We start from the raw sequence: 19,584 nt of genomic DNA on the forward strand, positions 1-19,584 counted from the left end.
CAAAATAAAAGCTTTAAACCATACCCAGCTCCATTGTCAGATCTTTTGAAGCACTGACCCCACAAAGAGATCTATTCCAGAAAGTTTCCAAGACTGAGCAAGATTAAAAGTGTCATTTAGAACAGGAACAATTCTGAAGTATGAATAAACAGGTCTACCCAAATTATTCTGCATGTAGATTATGACAGGTTTCACAGAAGGTATAGGATATGTGTATGTTCACTCTACAAAGCTTCTTCTGTGACAAACAAACAAAACCACGGAAGTGCAGAAAAAAATTTTAGTTTGGCTAAGTACTCAGTGCGGAACCATTTGTCTGCAGCATCCACTTTTAGGTTTTTTGTGTGACATATGCAATAGATAATAAATAACTGTAATTCCCTGCTTTCAGACAGCTCTGAGAGCAATAGCATCCTTTGCTACAAACAAATTTAACAGCATCATTTTTCAAAATTGATCTAAATTTTCCAAACTGTGATCCAAAATGCTTCAGAACACCATTATGCTAAATAGCCCCTACACAACATAATTAAGTATCCAGCTATTTAGGTTACAGAGACGCCCAAACTGTTAAAATCAGCCAATTTTATTCAAATAATGTTAGACGAAACACATAATTACATTTTTGCAAAAAAATTTACATAGTTATGTGCTTTTTAGTCAAATGAAAACTGATTTCCCCCCACTTCTGCAGAAGTGTTTCAGTAGAAGCCAGAGTCTTGAGTAGCCCAGTTAGGTGCCTACAGAATAAAGAAATAAGGATCAGGAGAAAATAAATTACTATATTATCTGTTGGTTACAGAAATTTGAGACATGCATGATCAAAACAACTGCAATACTGATACATGGCTAAGAAGTGCTAATATTGTTAAGTAGTGAAGCATACCCTATAAATTTAAAGCAAGTATTGATATGGAAGAAATACATGTAATTAAGTTGTACAGCCCAAGATCCCAAAGCTAGTAGTTTCAAAAAGAAAATGTTCCCGAGGATTCAAACATAAATACAATTTGGCAGCTCTATTTTTTGTAAGAAAATAATACCCTGTTAAGTTTCACATGACTTCTACTTAATGGAATAGACTAATCTACCACTTCTTGTCCAACTTCCATCAATATTTCAGCCAAGCAGGGAGGAAGCCCAACAAACTTCATATTTTATAAGTTCTTTTAATGTGTGGTTTGGGTTTTCTTGTTTTGTTTTAAGTATGCATGGCTGGGTCCTTAGTGGACCTCAGAGTCATCCACCTTACCCTCCTCTTCTCCCTCACAAAGCTTGCCATATTATAAAGTGTATAGAGGCCAAACCAGATGATCTTGCCAACTTCCTTGTTTTCACTGGTCCTTCTTAAACCTCTGACTGACCTAATTACATTCTCTAGTATTTCATGAAATGGGTTTAACATTTAGGGTTTTGCACAGCTCCTCCTTGTTCCAGTCTTAAGCATCCTTCATTTTTCCTCTCAATTCTATATATATACACCTAGAGATACTTTTCAAGTACAATCCACTTGAAAAAAGTCGTACAACTACTTTTATAGATGCACCTTTCAAAACAGCCCTTTTGAGGTGGTGAAGGAGACCACTTAAATGAAGTAGAGCATCAAATGATGACAGAAACACACCTAGTCATGCAACAAAACCAAGGAATACCTAGCAATGAGGAGAGCTGAGAATACAAGAATCACTGCGTAATGCTCTCTGAGAAAATAAACCTTTTCCATTTAATACATAATGCCAGAACTAGAAGTAAATACATCTGATGAACAGGTTACAAATTATACTAAAGTATCTCTCACAATATAGCACGAATTCAGAAAAATGCAACTTATACAAACCTCAGATCTACCACTCTGATTCAATTTCTTTTCAATGTTCATAGCCAACATCTGACTACGAAAAGACAGGCTTTTGGTCTTTTCAATCACTTGTTGATAAGGCGAGACCGCATTATTGCCCATAACGACATGGCCCTGAAACACAGGAAAGGTACAGCAAATTTAACTATCACTCAGAATGCAGATGCCTTTAATTTTAAGCTCTCTTTCAGAGCTTTCGTTAATCATACTACACACAGGATCAAAAATTAAGGTAGAAGTTGTTAAATGAAAAAAAATCAACAAATTCACTTGGAACCGTCTATACAGTCTTACCAGCTTTGAATCCAGTTTGGCATCTAATCGTGCATTGCGAATTAGATTGACAATCCATCTTTCTGCTTCTTCAGGAGTCATATTTAGCTTATCTGCCAACATACTACAAGAGAACAGACATAAAAGGTCAAACAGAATCCCTCTGCTGTAGGGACTAGGGACTTCAGAATATAAGCTAAATCAACACAAAATTTGGCACAGCAAAAACCTGCATCCAATAAATACCACGTATTTGGGAAGCATACTTCCACTTGACTGAAATGGCTTCAAAGCTGACCTACATGCACTCCTGCACACCTCCCATCCCCTCTGCTTTACACTGGGACATTGCGAACGAGGACACTCATGTCCTGAAATGATGTACTTAGTCATTCTGCACTACATCACCTTGCGCTTAAATCTTGACCTGCACAATTTTTTTTACATATTCCTTGACCTTGAGCTGCACAGTATTTTATATATTACATAAACCTTGCCCACATCAGCATTATTTAGAAAACTGTTAATTAATCTCACCATAAATCAGCAACCATCATTATAAAATTTAATTGCTTTTATTCTTATAAAATCCAGCCAGCAGTCACAAAAACTTAGATTAAGTAGTCCAGAAAAGAGTGTCTCAGTCACTCACTTAGATAAACTTCATGCTGAAGTTTGAGGAACAAGAGCCATAAGACAGAGTTCAGTATAAAAGATGTAAACCATACACTATGCTCAAACTTCTTGCAATTTCAAGGAGGGGTGTGGGGAAGGACAGAGGAAGGAAAATTGTTAATGGCAGAGGTACTCTTGTCCAGGAATAGTTCCTTCTGATGGCATTTCCTTTGGCCTTCCAGCCAACTCCTTTAGCTTCCTGCTGGCAGTTGGCTCATACAGGACATTTGTAACGCTCATTCTTCCATCAGCTTTCAGACTAAGGTAACAAATATGAGGTAAGGGCTATAGACGTGACCAAAAAGCCAGCTGGCCTGTGCAACCTGAGTTGCACAAGAGGTCAAACTCCCACTGTTTTACAGGATCTTGCCTAAACATTTTTTTTTCTTCCACCTGGAAGAGTGATTTCCTTCTTATTACAATAGTCAAGCAAATATATCAATTATCTCATCATCTACCTAGCTAGATGTATTACACCATCTTTTCCATGTTCTTGATCTCTCACCTTTCTCCTAACTCCCACAGATGAACACGAAGAAAGGTGAATAGGGAAACCCCCAAGTAACTTAAAATACGAGACTTCCACTGAACTCACTGCAGTGAAACGACACAACAAACAGGCAATGAAGAATATTGAGTATGGCAAAGCAAGGGGAAGTAAAGTCAAACCACAACTGCTACTGTTCCACTAGAACTGTTAATCTGTGGTTGAATAAGAAGTTGTAGGGAGTTGAGGCAGATAAGAGAATAGAAGATACCAGGGGTGTAATTTTTTGTGGAATTATCAGTCATCTAGGCAGACTAAGACTGGTATTTCAACAGGACGAAGCTAGAAATTGCTTTACCAACTTAGAATCAGTAACATTAAACTAAAGAAATCATGAACTAAACGAACATGTGGCGGGGTGCATGTGCGTTACCGCAATTCTCTTAGTTCTCCTTTAGAAGCATCAAGAGGATTCAGAGAAAATAACTCCTCATCCAGATAAGGACAAAACGGTTCCTGCCACTACAACGGGCATTAAGCAACCCACCTTTGAGGTTAAAATGTGGAATCTCTATCTTTGGAGATAGTTAAGAATCAACTAGACGAGGCCTTCAGCAGCATAATGGAACAGTACAGTGAGTCCTGTTCAGCGTTTTAATTGGGTGCACAGGACTGAACCAGATGACAACAGAGGTCCCTTCCAACCTACAACACTTTTTTGCTTGACCTAAAATCCTTGTGTACTTGGAAGAGGGCACAGACTTCTGGAGTCATTCCAAGCCAGAAACTATGAAGTACTTTATATCACCTAACAGATAATTATACTTTTTCTCGTTATATCTAAATTTTACCAGCTCAGTTTCTTCAGAGGTGTGCTTTTTAATTTTTAAAACAGTTTATATGAACAAGCATATATGTAGCTACATGACAAATAACAGACCTCTAAGCAATTTTTCCTGCACATGCACTTGAAAAACTTATAAAATCAGAGAAGAAAAATGCCAGTGTAAAGGTATATAGAAAATTATTTTATCTAAATTTCTAGCTTTGAGATTTACATGGATGTAAAATTTTAATATAAAATAATCAAAGTTATCACGTAGCATCTATCTTTGTGAAATAAAAATATTTGTATTAAAACCTAAAACTTTATCTCTCTTTGATGAAGAAGTTGACCTTATTTTAGTGCTTGGAGTAACTAGGTTCCATTTAAGGTCTCCTTGAAGGCTACACTGAAACAGCCAGCACCACCTCAGTGGATAACATGGAAGAGGTGCTTGCCTGGCAAAGCAATGCATACACCCCAAAAAACTGTTCTCCATCCTTCCAGAACAAACACACTGAAGATCCATCCTGAATTACAGTTATGTAACAAATAGCACTGTTCTCGTACTGTGCTGTTAAAATAGGTATCCAATACTCTCAAGAGATGCGAAATACAGCTTAGCTCAAACCGGGACACCCCCATACATGTTTAGCAGTTAAAGTGACAGCGACACATTCAGATTTACAAATACCTATTAATATCACTGCAACTAAGGAATGGAAGCAAGAAAAGTTGAAATTTAGATTACCACTGTTTTTTATAAGGATCCCCACTATAAATAAAATAGTGAATTATAACATATTTTGTTATTTAAGGAATACTGACTACCATTTCAAGTTAGATTATTTCAAAGGGTAGTTTCCCAATGGTAGTTTCAGAAATAGTTCTTTAGATTATTTTATGTCCCTCTGTTTTATAAAAGGAGACTTACTTATGGGTCATGCTAGACTAAGAGTTTAAGTTTTTCTTTGCTTAAAAGGCAAGTTTACTGAATTCCACTCATCTTCATACATAAACAAGACTATTTTGTACTGCACGCAAGAAAATATATATAGAGAGAAAATGAAGCATGTTCAATTCTTCAATTAAACATAGGCATATCAAACTAACCAAAACACATTCTGAAATAATTTAATCTACTACTCCCTATTAAGCATTATATTTCAAACACTAAACCAATTGCAGGACAATATGATGTATACAAATTTTAAATTACAACTGATAAAGCAAATACATCCTTTGGAAAAAAGTCAGCTGCCTAACAGATGTAAGTAGTGAAAAAAACATTAAATGAGCCATCTATTTTCCATTTAGCATAAGGAATAGCAGATTTCCCACTAATTGTTTTCAAATTCGTTCTGAATAGTTAAACAGTGCTTATCAAGCATTGTGGTACAAACAACTTGTTTTCAACTCCAGGAATAGCAGTGGAAATCACTTGTGGACAAATAGATGTAAGAACTATGCTTCAGTCAATTGTTTGATTAAAGCCATTTTGACTGGCTAGTTTCTTCAAAAACAAGGCTGAAATACACTAAGAAATACTTACGCACCCCATTTAATAAGTGCTAATCTAATGAGTGTTAAGCTTGTGCAGAAATATAAGGCTTATGTCCATCATTTAAAACACAGCTACCTACTGAAAAGAATCTCATTAGTGATGACTGACTCCACATGTAATTACCTGAAGTGATATATGGGAGGAATATCCTTGTCAATCTGAAATATGTCTAAATGCACAGTTTATCACTTGGCTCAGAACACACCATGATACTTATACAATAAAGACATTGCTACCTCTATTTATGAATCACTTAAACATAACAAGGAGAGCCAACTACAGTATTTTCTATTGTACTTGATATTGAAATACCAGATACTGCACAAAAAATATGAACTGTAAAACAAGTAATAAACACTAAGTAAATGATAACCACCTACCATAGAAGTTGACTTGTTAAATAAAGCTTGCTATTTTTGCTGTAATAAATCACTGGTATGTTACCCACAGTTTATCAGTATCTTCTGACAGAGCGAGCCTTGAAGCATACTTGAGATACATTGAAACTCTGCTCATTAATTGGAGCCAGATGAGAGAAGCAGACTTTTTAACAAGACATTCAGTCAGTCCTAAGTTAAAAACACTTGAGCATCTAATCTCATTGAAAACTTGTACTTGAATATCTGCAGTATTCACAGTATTAAAAACCATTTGTAAGAAATAACAAGACACTATGAGGTTTTATACTCCCCAAAAACTCATCCCGATGAGAACTTCATGTACATCTTTTTCTTTCAAATAATTATTCAAAACCTCTTTATCCCTAAATGTGCAGCTCTCTGCTTAAAGTGATTCTAAATGAAGTATTAGCCTCTTTCTAAAAATGAACGTAAGTATGGAAGTTTTGTTCCTAGCATCTAGTTCTGTACTGTTTGATTATGCTTAAAGCACAATACTCCAGATTAAAACCCTCAGATTTACTGTTTGCCTTTTACATTGAACTCACTATTTTAAGCTGATTCACAGGATGAAAAAAATCATTTTCCAAACGTACTGAAGACAAATACATCACAGTGAAGAAAGATTCAAGTAAGAAGAATCTTCGTTCTTTCTCAAACTATACCTATGCATGAAAAAAACGCAATCCTTTCAATAAGCTCACAAAAATCTAAGACAATTTTCCCTCAAATCCTTTTCTTTTGAAATCAAGCAGTGTTAAATCGCTTCCTCAGAGGACCAGACACACACACATTTGCTCTGGACACAAGCTAGTATCAAGACTCCATTGAACTCGGCCGATTTAACAGCTTTGGTTTCTGCTCTCTCAAGGATCTCAGCACAGTTCTCTACCATTGAGATTTTTACAGCATTCAGAGTTTCACACTTCACTTTTTTTCAATTTAACACAGGGAACAGAGGCAAAGCCAAAGCAGAAAGAGATCTAAGCATGCATAACATCTTCCTGCTTAGTTTCTACAAAACAGGCAGAGCTGATTCATTTGGAAAGTCTGCTTTTACAAAATTAAGTTGAGTAAACAACAGATATCCTTACTAATAAGAACATAACTTTTTTCAGCCAGATCACTCACCTCGTGCCACAGGCAACAAGACCTATTGTCTTCTATTTAACTAATGAAAAAAGCAATACAGTTCTAAACTTTGAAAGATACAGATACCTGTGTTTGTCTTATAGGTATCTACTAAATATAAATTTAAGCAATTGCTGTATTTGCAATTTCTATTAACTTAATATTACCACTCTATAAATATATATATAGAACTGAGCTTGAAATTCAAGACACTTGGATTTAGGTGACATTGGGTATGAAAGTTCTCATTAAATCCAGTAGAGATCCAACCTGATACCATGAGAAAGTTTTAGCTTGAAAGCACTGTTTGTTCGGGGGGCTGGGGGTAGTAGAGAGAGGTTTTTTTAAAGTTAATCACAAGAATTCAACTATAAAATACAATTGTTGTAATTTAAGTATATCACATCAGAGCTACAAGACTAGAAAGACAACTATCCAAACAAATTTTAGTTACTGATTTTCATTTCATCTGAATATTTTACTAAAGTTTACACTGTTCATTAAACTGTCATCCATGACTGATTTTTCTGAACTGCTGTATTAAGTCATCTTACCCAATGCTGATACATTGATGGATTCGACAAAAAGTCTCAAATATAAAGAGACGAGCATTCTCAATGAAGTCCTCAAGGCATGCCACTAAGAAGAAATCATTCACAAGCACCTGCAAGTGCAAGGAGAAAAGGAACACTGAGAACAAACATGGAAGTAGTAATTTCCTGGTAACACTGTCTATAAGCAAGATCAGTGAACAGTCCATCTGAAAACAGTTCTTGGTGTGTTCCAAGATGTGGAGAAAAAGCTACAGATCTACCAGAGATTTCAATTGCTCTGCAGCTTGCTACATTAAAATCACATGCTAACGTGATCACTGAGGTCTGACTAGAAGAGAACAAGGTCTACTGCTGTTACAGTTCTACTGAAGATGCCATCAACACGTAAAGTTTAACCGCTCCCTTGTATTGTAGGATTCTTCTCTTACTCTGCAATTCAATCATCATTCTTATCACGCAAGCCAGCTTACTTAGTACTGCAAGTGTGCCTACAAAGTTCAGATTACAGGACCACCAGCTCTATGCAGTGAAGATGATTATAAGCCTTCTGATTCATCCAATTAGGTGGCTAATGCAAGGGAAACCAAACCAGAGTCTGTAAGAATTGGTACTAATGTTCGACTACTAGAAATACTAACATTTACACTGGTCAACTCAAGTGTTAGGTATCTTTAAATGGTCATAGAAGATTTTTCCAAGCACATGCATTTAATCACCCTAATATTATTTTACATTACCTTTCACCATTACAATTCCAGGATGCAGTTACCTTTCACAACAAAAGGCAAACCCAAGCTCTTCTTCAAGCGCTTTTCAAACCCTAATGGGAAAGCTGAAGCTTGGCCAAATGCATGATTACCAATTCACTACTTCTTCTAGAACTGCTTAAATATAATTTTAAAGCTATATCCCTACCAGTAAATCTTGTTCACGTGTAACAAAATAAGTTGTAAAAAACCCCCAAACACAGAAAACAACACCCCTGTGAATTAAAGCTCATCAGGAAACACTGGCAATAGAATCAAACACCACTTCAAACAAATTAGCTTCCCTTTGTGAATTTTAGAGATCTTTAAAGGAAGAAAAGTCTTATTAATGTTACAAGCCTTACTGTTTCACATTCTCTCAGCTTCTTCTGTGCACCATCAAAATCAAAATTGACATACAAGCATTCCACAAACTCTGTGATAGGGTCCCTGTATGTGTAGGACTCCTGTCAAAACAATTCAAAACATTTAGAAATTAAGGCTACACAATCACTTGAGTATTCCTCATTGTCTTCAAAGAAAATTTAATAAGGGAAACAAGTCCATACATCAACTTAAATAACATATTAAACTTCCCAAATCCTTCTATAAAACCTGAATAAATCCACTCTTCCTCACCCCCAAACTGTAAGGTTAAACAACCAGAAGTGCACTTTCACCTTCATCATTTAGTGCTGCAATCTCTGGGTTAGAAAAACGTCAGAGACTAGAGCTATCAAACCAACAAATTTCTTTAAATACGGCACAATGAAATTGTTTCTAAATGCATATTTTAAAGTCTAGTCCAACATCAAATCCTTCACTTTTTGTATTTTTGATCATTCTTTTAAGTGAAAACATAGCTAACACAAATAATGCTACTTCCTATATACAAAATACTTTAATTTAGCATCACAGGAATTACTCAACTTTAACAACAAGACAAGAACAACACTAGATCTGTACAAACCTGCATAAATTAAGATGTAATTAAACATCCTCTGACACATTTAATTCACATTTTAAGACAGCTTGACCCACTATCTGTCAATATGAGCTTCAGCATACAAAAAAATCAGCAGATTAGAGGAATTTCTAAGTTGTCAGGTTTTTTAACGGATCAAAGTTATTTTTTCTTCCCTGAAGTGCTCTATTTACTGTCTCATTATTTAGGTTTAAAATTCAGATTTATAGGTACACAGTTGTTTTACATCAAAAGGTTGTTTTACATCAAAATTGTACTTGTAACCACATAATTAACATCCACTATGTAAAACAGTCTTAGATTGATCACCTTTTAAAAGAAAGCAGTTTGTTCATCTCTATCAGTCCAACACTTGCAAAGATATTGCAAGTATTAGCAATCTCTGCTAGCAGAGCCCTCAGCCTACCATACAACAAATTTGACAAATCACTTCATTCAATGCTTTGTTTTCCCCTTGTAGAAAAACTGCTAGTTATTTGCTCTGAACTGCTTTCAAATCCGTAAAACCTCTAGCACTTTGTGATTTCGTATAATGAACCATACAGAGTACAAAGGTACTAAGAAATAAATCTCTTGGGTATTTCGAAACCAAAGCCAAAATTGGGATTTTCAAAAGGAACTACCCGCCATGATCCTTTTTTGTTCATACAAATTGTACAAGATAAAAAGTTGTAAAATATTACTTTACTTCAATTAGAAGCTCCTATTACATTAGAAATCCAATGCTAAAAAACACGTTACAGCTTAAAATAAAAAAAAAAAGTCAGCACTTCAAGTAGTTTACAGCTTTTTCTGCCACCTTTGTGAACACTAATGCTTGAAAAACAGATTAAGATACACTTAATTTGATCTTCGTATTGATTGTGCTCTGCATAGGTAGTTATATCAATGTTTGAAGCAGAGAATTCATTGTTAACCTGTAATAACCGCTCTGTCACATATATATTGTATTCCTTTATTCACAATATATGTTATCATTAAACGTGTTTGAAGCATGATGGCTTGTATATAATTTGCATGCTGGTTTCAGATAATAATCTTTGCCATAACCCTCTTGATTGCTATGATGCACAATTATTATGTTGTTCTTGTCCACGCCGACATCCTCACATAACTGTTGCAACAGAAACATTTTCAAGAAAATGCACATGAACACGAAACAATGTACACAGTTCAGTGGTTTTGAAATGCAAACAAGACCCCTTATGCATGAAACAATTCCTCATAGGCATGGCTGAAAAAGATACAAAGTCATTTCATACATCTTGCTGAATTTTCTGCATTTAATCATTCAGAAAGAAAAGCAAAATAGAGTACACATTCTACTTTACTCATTGCTTGTCAACATGAGATGAGGAAAAAAAATTGTCCTCCCAGTGATGGAGATGCATTTTACTTCACAGGGGAAAAAATCAGTTCCATAAAGTCAGCACCAAAGTATGTAAAGTCCTAAATCAGGCATATTATTAGAAGAAAGCTATTATGAAGTCTCAGTAAAAAAGGTCACAAAATAGCAGATATTTCAATCCTTACCTGCTGAATAACCTTGACTAGATCTTTCAGCACTTGTCTACGTTTTCGAACATCCTTATTTGTTATGACTGCAGTAGTCAGGTATCTGAGAATATGTGGGCACATTGTCTGAATTGCATTGAGATACCTAGAAAGAAAAAATACAGATAAAGTTCAGATAATGCAATTTTCTATCAAAACAATGCTTATGATAAATAGCTTACGCACCTTTTACACAATACAATATCAGTGCTTACGACTGATCATTTATTATTTTTGTTAACCTCGGAATCATCTAAGCTGTCAGCTACACTGATTTCACAAGAGGGCTTTATATGGGCACACAGCACCACAAGAAGCTGTTTCTCATATTGTCATCCAAGCCTGCAACTTTCCTGATCAACTCTCTAATAAATTAATCCAAGTGAGAAGCATAAATTAAAAAACAAACCAACACACACACTATGAAACAAAAAGGCAAAAAACCCCACTACAAATTGCCAGTCTACTGGGATCATCAGGCAAAAAATTCAACTGCTATTCTTTAGTAACATTCTCCTATTTGAATACATTATCTCCAACAAGCACCAGAAAGGGAGCAAAAACTATGACTAATTCCCCAGTCTTAAACTGCTCTAGACTTGTAGTTCTATATGTAATTCAGTCTGCTAACAAATGGCTACAGTGCTTCAATTTTCATTTTTATTCTCAGGTTTTCCTTAAGAACACCCTCTTAAATAGGTTTTGTAAAACCAAAATACAGCAATGCTTTCCTCCTACAGCCCTAAAAGATATGGTAGGAGTTGGTAATCTAACAAAACCAATTACTCCATACCCACCAAGCACTGCAAAAGAGCCAGTTCTTCCTACTTCACTGTTTCTTCTTAAAGAGGAAGTATATTCATGAAGAAAAACAGATTATACAAAAAAAAAATTCAAAAAAGGCTTGGAGAAAAATAATCAAAGTGTTAATATTGGTGCTTCTGAAACAGCTTTGGTCTGTTCACAAGCTTGTATACCCATCACTAGCCTTCGTTTTGATTTACAGAGCCCAACATAGCACAACACAACTTACTGCGGTTGATAGAGAAAAAGGTCAATGATATTGTCTCTCCCTTTAGGATGATTGAAAAACACGAACAAAGACCAGTGGATGAGCCATGTTCTTTGCTGAAGAGACTGCAGCGGAGAGCTGACAGACTAAAAGAAAACAACATTGGTTTAAGTCAAATAAAGTACAGAAAGTTTGCATGAATACTAATGCTCAGAAATCTGTAACTGATAAAAAATTTGCCATTTTCCACTGATTTTTTTAGCTGTTATCACTCTCAGGCTTAGTCTGATCTCCAGGTTTTTAACCTGTCAACTGTTAAAAGATAAATCTGCTGAAAGTTATAACTAAGTTAAATCTTCCAATATTATATTCTAAGTTGTGTGCCAAAATTTGTATTGTTATGGCAAAAGCTTAGATTTTAGCTTTCTCCATGACCATGGTAACGCAAGTTATTACTTCCCTTTATAACCCTGAATTTTGTTTCTTGTATTTCCTCTTCAGATGTGATCTGAGGAACTACTCAGCTTCTCCAGCTTTTCAGTTTTTCTTCCATTCTAAAGCCTCACAAGAACTTTTTTGCTATACACTCAGACAATGATGAAACACCATGATTGGTTTCAGCCAAGAAATAAGAGGGTAACTATCTTAATTTAAACCAGCTGATAATGCACAAATTGAGCTCTAAGTATCTGTATGAGCTCCAAATTTCAGCAGCACTTGAAATAGATTGCAAAGCAGTATGTTAAGAATGAACTCACATAGCAAGTAATAATCACTCCAAAGAACATGACAACTAACTACTATGATTCTATTACAAAAAAATTTAGTCTAATGGATAAGTTAATTTTAATAGTCTATTATAACCATATAAGTTTATAAAAACAAGGAATTAAGAGAAGAAAAAATTGCTAACATTAGTTTTCTGTCCTATAGATAAAGAACAATTCTGGGGTGATGATGGGGAACAAAACAAAACACAAAACACCTTTTCAGGATTGTGGTTCAGGAGAGTAAAACCCTGACATTTCAGATATGGCCACAGAAGCCCCCTGAGCAGAGAGCAAGACCAATAGGTCCTTCATCATTTCTGCAGTACTAATTCAGAGAGGTGGAGGAGGAATGTAGACATAATAAGCAGTAAAGTGACTAAAGAGACAAATACTGAAAGAACAGAGACAAATGCTGAAAAAACAGAGATAACTTCACAGCTCCAAGGAGAAGAGGGAGGCGAGAGCGAACAGAGAGTGAGTAAAGACCCAGCAGAACAACAGGTAAATGAAAAACACAAAAATGTAGCAGAGCAACTGGTAGTTCACCCAAAAGAATTAAAAAAGTCAGATCAGCGAGGGTGGTTGCCACAGAAAAAACGCAGTAGATCTCCGCGTTGCAAAAATTGCTCGTCGTGACCCTCTCCCCCTGCTTTAGAAACCTCATCATCTGAATCGTCAGGCAGTTCTACTCCAAAACGTTGGCTATACCCTAAACTTCCAAAAGAGGACATTGAACACTTGTCTGGGTTAAGAGCAGAAAAGATACAAGAACTTACAAAAAAGTTAGAAAAGATAGAAACAGAGGTGAAGCAACAGTCGCTAAGTGCAGCACAATGGACTTTTCAAAATCCAATGATGATTCCTTTTACTCCCGCACCAATGTATCAGCCACCAGTAACCATGGAAAACACACCGTCGGCTTCACCGCCGGCTTCACCTGTGCCAGCAACACCATCACCACTCTCGGCTGCTGTTCTACCTGATTCTTCTGATTGTATCCAACCATCTGCACCTCTCTTAGAGCAAGGGAATCGCGGGCCGGGGGGAGGATAGTCAAACAATCTCGCAGTTGGAGATTTTACTCTTTTTTCTGCTGCCGCTGTTACAGAGCTACAATTCTCTTCTGCTTTCTCCCCTTTTGAAGATGTTTCTTTTGTAGCATTAGGAGCTAGTGCTGTAAACGCGGAAGCAGCTATTTGTCATTCAGCTTTCATTTCTTCTAAGACAGTCTTTAACAACTTCCACACAGTGGGATATTTTGCGGCAGCTTTTGACCCAGAGCTGATTTCTTGCCATAATTTTTCTCCGATCCGGTCCCATGTTGCCAGATCGAATACAGCTCCGAAACTGGGGAACAATTCTTTCTCATTTGCCCATTTTAATAAATCTGTTATACTGTCCGCATCATATTGAACTCCCATATTTTTTCCTCTGATCCGGTCCCATGTTGCCAGATCGAATACAGCTCCGAAACTGGGGAACAACTCTTTCTCATTTGCCCATTTTAATAAATCCGTTATACTGTCCGCATCGTATTGAATTCCTCTCATAGAGGGCATACGTTGGAGGAGCTTCACCGCAGCTTGTCCTTCTTGCGACAGCGCAGACCCTATCTCCTCCCTGGCCACCCGCAGTACTGCAGCCCCTCTCTTTCTCTCCCTCTTCATAGTGCTCATCTGAGCTCAGGATCTGGTGAGGAAGCTGAATTGGATGAAAACTATTTCCAAAAACAAGCTGGCTTGCATTTTCTCCCAACTGTTATTTTCATGTGGGAAGAGTGTAATTTAATTACATGCATTTTATTCTTTACAGAAAGCAAATAGTACAACTATCTGAAATTTAAGCAGCAAAATTTTATACAATGATATCTTGTCCTCAAACTTATCTTGAAACCACTTTTTTTTGTTTATTGGAAATACCTTAAAAGTTCTAAGCTATGTTTTTTAATGTGGTAAGAGGGAAGTAATTTGAAAAAGGAAGCTTCAGTATTTCTTCACAAGCACCTTTCAACTCTCCCACTATTATTAAGGAAGTATCTAGCGAAGAGGTGGTAAACTACTACTAAACAAGACTCCGAGTGATTCATAATAAAAACTTGAATACTAACACCTCTAACCTCTCACCTTACTAACATGACCAAGATTTTACTTACATTATTATCTATTGTCTCCTTTAGTCTTGTGAGATCTTCCATGGCTGCATCCCAATTCTGCATCAGAATTTCAGATGCCAGTTTTCCCCACAGAGAACTCAAAGCATTTCTGTCTGTTGCTGGAACCTATTTTCAACAACAGCAATGAATTCACACTCTTAGTATTTTCTTTAAATTATTTTTTACTTTAAAAAAATAAAAAAAATATTTTCTGGCAGTATTTTTAATTTGACAAGATATCAAATTTGCACGCTCCTATCTTGCCAAATTAAGAGCTTTAAAAAAAGTAATTTAGGTACAGAAGAAGAAACAGCAGTAAGGCTTCTGAGGTAGAAACTAGAAAATCCTGTCAGTAAGACAATGCTCCATGCTGCTACAGATTAAGTTAAAGAAAAAAAAAAAAAGAAATGGCTGAGTACCAGATAACACAGTTTCAAGTTTTCTACACCACATAAAAATGCTTCCAGATTAAGTTAAAAAAAAAAAAAAAAGAAATGGCTGAGTACCAGATAACACAGTTTCAAGTTTTCTACACCACATAAAAATGCTTCTAAACTATTAAAACAAAGTTATTACAAAGCAAGTTCCTAAAGAACTCATGAGAGTAGGTTACCACTTGAAAAAGCTGGTACTTGAAGTTTGTTCTGGTAATGCTGTGCCAGAAAGCCTACTTCTTAAAGAAATGTCCAGTAAACAGCAACTTTGCAGCAGTGAATCTATTTCCTGGAAGGGTAGTCCTAAGGTCAAGCTGTGTTAGTTTTATACAGGAATGAATTACACTAGGTCATTCACAGCGTCAAATTCTGCTCTCAGATCAATCACAATGGTTCTTTCATAGGTTATGTTTCATCACACAGAACTTTAAACAAATCTTCTCCCATCAGAATTAGTAACAAAAGTCCTATACCAAGTCTTTACTGGCACAAAAACAGTACTTCACTTTTTGAAAATAGTTGTCTGGTATGTAAGAAAATAATGCTAAGCTCAGAATTAAAGCATGAATAATTAAGGACAGCTGCCCACAATCCTAATACATAATTTCCACCCTGCCCCCCTGCCCTGGCACACAGAATATACTTAACACAAAGTCAGCTTTATCATCAATATTTAGATTAGGAATTCAATTCATTCCTCTATTCTGACTAAGGATACATTTCCCCATTTTGCTTCTTTAATTATAGTCAATTTCAGAAACTATTGTTACTTACTTTGGCAGCGCTTCAAAAAGTTAATGCTATTGTTAGATGGGAGTAGAAATTGAACAGCAAGAAACAAACCTCAACATAGCAGCCACTACATATTCTCAGCAATCACTCCACATAACTGTGAGAGATACACAGTTTAGAAGTCACTATCTTCTAGGCAACCAAGGTGTTAACTTAGCAAATACTTTTAGTTGAGCAGTCCTACACTGGTTCAAAATCATGTAATTAGTTAGCTACTCACAACGACTGCCTTTAGGTACTGCAGCTGTTCTAGCTACAGTATCTGGATTTTCAAGCAGTTACCTTAGATTTCCCTTTCTAGTAGAACAGCACAACTCACTGATCACCAACAATAAATTGACTGTGTTGAGATTCTTACAAGACACTAAATCTTTATTCTCAAAATTTGCTCCCACCATGAACAAATGATATGAATTACAACAACATGAAAAGAGTTGCTTCAGAGATGATGGCTCTGGTTCTACAATTCTCATTTATGCTGTCCTAGACAGATGACTTACACTCTTAAATGCATCACAAAATTCAAGGGAAGACAAATCAGAGTTCAGGTAAGAAGCTGGCAGTTCACCACTACAACTAGTTATGTTCAATTCACCTGCAAGCTTTTCACGACAGTTGATTACATCTGTGCACAAAACCAAGTATTCATTCTGCTTTTTGTGTTGCTTTTTCCAGGATACATTTACAGTGAGGAAATATTCTGTAATTAAATGTTCCCACAAGACTAACAAATTTAAATGACAGTTCTGAATTCGGCATAAAAATAACAGAATTGCTGGACAATAGTCAGAGATGGTTATTAACATCTACTTTCAGCTTTTCTTTGGTTCACAGTAATTGTCTCAAAAAACTCAAAGTATACTCCAAGAATTAATACAGACACTTTACTGGTCAAAGTATTTCATTCAAAAACCTCAGACAAACTACAAAACAAAACCCAAAACGAACAAACACCCAAAACTTACCAGAACCCTGAAGAAGTAGAGATATTCTGCAGCTCCTGAGTAATTACCGCATTCATATTGGAATTTTGCATACCTGTAGAGTGTATCTAGGTACTCCTGCCTAAACTGAAAAGAAACAAAAAGCTTTTTGTCACTGGCAAAAAACCCCACCCGACATGCTGTTACAAGCCAATTTTAATAAAGTAACCTTTGAAGTGTTTAGGTTCTTTGAAAGACATTGTACACAGGAAAGTTAATAGGAAACTATTATACTCTTTAATCCACTGAATTAAAGAAAGGTGAATTTTAAACACATAAAACACATCTTACTTACAAAGATGTGGCTAGCATTAAGTTCCAGTTTTATCTTTGCTCGTATAAAAATTAAAAGTTCAAAGGCATTCAAATAAAATTCATTAGCATTAGGAATTCTGCCTATTAGCTGCATTGACATAAGACAGGCCAAAATGCTAGCCCACAAATGTTAAAAGCTGTTGGCTGCGAGGGAGGTTGGGTAGAGATACTTAGAAATGAATCAAAACAGATATAAGAATTAAAAACACTTACACCATGCTTCTCGGCTAAATAGTCAAACAGCATCCGACCATCCCTACAATAAAGAGATCAAAACTGCTGTTTCTACAAAACATGATTGTCACCAGGCAACACACTACACAATACAACCTTTAGATGACAGAATATCCAAATAGAGTTATAAAGCAAGTACTCCTCCACTTCATGTGCAAAAGAAACTCCAGATAGCGAGCCAATTATTTCCAAAGTGTCATCAAGAAGTTTCAAAACCTTAAAATTACTATACTTTTAAATAAAAAATGCCACTTGCAGCAATAACTAGAGCTAAGAAAGGGTGATGTTGTTTTATATTTCACAGCATCATTAGCTTTCAGTATGAAAAATAAATTCTGACTTACAGCTCTTCTCATGTTTAGTTCCACAGCAGTTACTCCAGCCAAGCAGTTTGAATTTAACAGAAGACAGGACCGGGAGGTGGGTGGGGGGGACAGGGGTGGTGAAGGCAAAGACTAAGTAAAATAGTATTATAAAGGAAACTTTCCCACTGTTAGCACTGGGACACAGTGTTAAGGAAGAATACCTCTACCACAGCAAATGGCTGCAGAATGCAAAACTATAAAAAGTAATCATACCTAGAAACTTCTAAACATCTAATTCATACATGATGACATTTCTCAAGCTTTGTTTTTTACTCAAATGGATAATAGAAAGACAAGTATTATTATCTAGGTCAAAAGAAAGTCCAAGCCTCCAGTAGGCAAGCATGAAATTAACTACCACCAAGTAGCCTCATATTAATGACCGCAGGACTTTAGATACTATTTTTAAGCAATAGTTAACATAGTGAATAATGTTTTATTCAGTCTTTGCAATGGATCTTCATCAGCTGTTAGAGTGACATTTTAGCACATCAACTTTTCAATGTAATAAGAATTCCATTCAAACTCTGCAGCAATCATCTGGCAACAAGAACCATAGGTGAATTCATACACACAGCAGAATTTATATTCATAAATTAAAGTATTTTCAATTTGGCACTTTGATTGCATGGACTGCCTCTCTACAATACATAAAGAACTGATGATATATTTCCTACTCTCTAGCCCCCCACCTCTCTGGGCATGCTTCTATACCTGCACCTAACCCTCACTTCATCTTTTCTGTACATTCACACTTCAATCAATCACGTGGTAAAGATGATTTGGACAACTCATGAAACTATCATATTTGATAGAACAAGAGTTCACTGACAAGATGAGCATCAAGCTGTAAATTCCTCTTGGGACAAAGATACAGTGGAAGTGTATTCAGGGAAAAATGTCCCCATTTACTCTGAAATCAACTGACTGCAAAGCTGTGAGTTTGTTTAACTAGAACTTACGGCATAAGATTCTACATGGAAATAGCACATTGCCAAGGGAGAATTGTGCCACTGGTAGAATTGTATCAGGAAATCTTTTCCTTACAGTTAAGATAGTCCCACTTAACTTCAGGGCAGTTAACTAATGGCAATTGGGCCTTTCACTTTCAAAAGCTGTTGAGCAGATCCTGCTTATGATACAAGTCATAAGCAAAAGTAGTTTATTTTCTTAATATAATTATCTGACATAAATATCCACACTGAAATCAAATACTAACATGGCTTACTTATCCTAAACAATGTTTTTTACAGTAGAAGCTTCAGTATGCTGTTGTGATAATAGAAAACAGAAGCTTTAAGTGCTGAAAAGCTAATAGATTTCATGATTTCTACTGACATCTTGTTTTATGCACACACTGAGATCCAATACTTTGCACCTCACTGTCTCCACACTGACCAAGTTCTAAATCAGACTGTAACAAATTCTAAAAACATGCCAGAGTGGAAAAATCATAGGCCAAAAGGATTGATTAGGTTT

General features: G+C 35.9%; 1 protein-coding gene across 1 annotated transcript in view; it reads right to left on the bottom strand.

Annotated features, from left to right (window-relative positions):
- Window positions 1–566: 566 nt before the first annotated feature.
- The window catches only part of EIF3E (eukaryotic translation initiation factor 3, subunit E), a 25,831-nt gene continuing 6,813 nt past the window's right edge, over window positions 567–19,584 (bottom strand). The window contains exons 4-13 of the mRNA XM_010142420.1: window positions 17,720–17,762; window positions 17,174–17,278; window positions 14,983–15,108; window positions 12,082–12,206; window positions 11,028–11,154; window positions 8,875–8,976; window positions 7,764–7,873; window positions 2,153–2,255; window positions 1,838–1,972; window positions 567–740 (exon numbers count right to left, since the gene is read on the bottom strand). Coding sequence (XP_010140722.1) covers window positions 702–740; window positions 1,838–1,972; window positions 2,153–2,255; window positions 7,764–7,873; window positions 8,875–8,976; window positions 11,028–11,154; window positions 12,082–12,206; window positions 14,983–15,108; window positions 17,174–17,278; window positions 17,720–17,762 — 1,015 coding nt within the window. The 3' untranslated portion in view covers window positions 567–701. The remainder of the gene's footprint in view (window positions 741–1,837; window positions 1,973–2,152; window positions 2,256–7,763; window positions 7,874–8,874; window positions 8,977–11,027; window positions 11,155–12,081; window positions 12,207–14,982; window positions 15,109–17,173; window positions 17,279–17,719; window positions 17,763–19,584) is intronic.

This window comes from Buceros rhinoceros, unplaced genomic scaffold, assembly GCF_000710305.1.
Source record: "Buceros rhinoceros silvestris isolate BGI_N320 unplaced genomic scaffold, ASM71030v1 scaffold17438, whole genome shotgun sequence".
Classification (NCBI taxonomy): Eukaryota; Metazoa; Chordata; class Aves; order Bucerotiformes; family Bucerotidae; genus Buceros; species Buceros rhinoceros.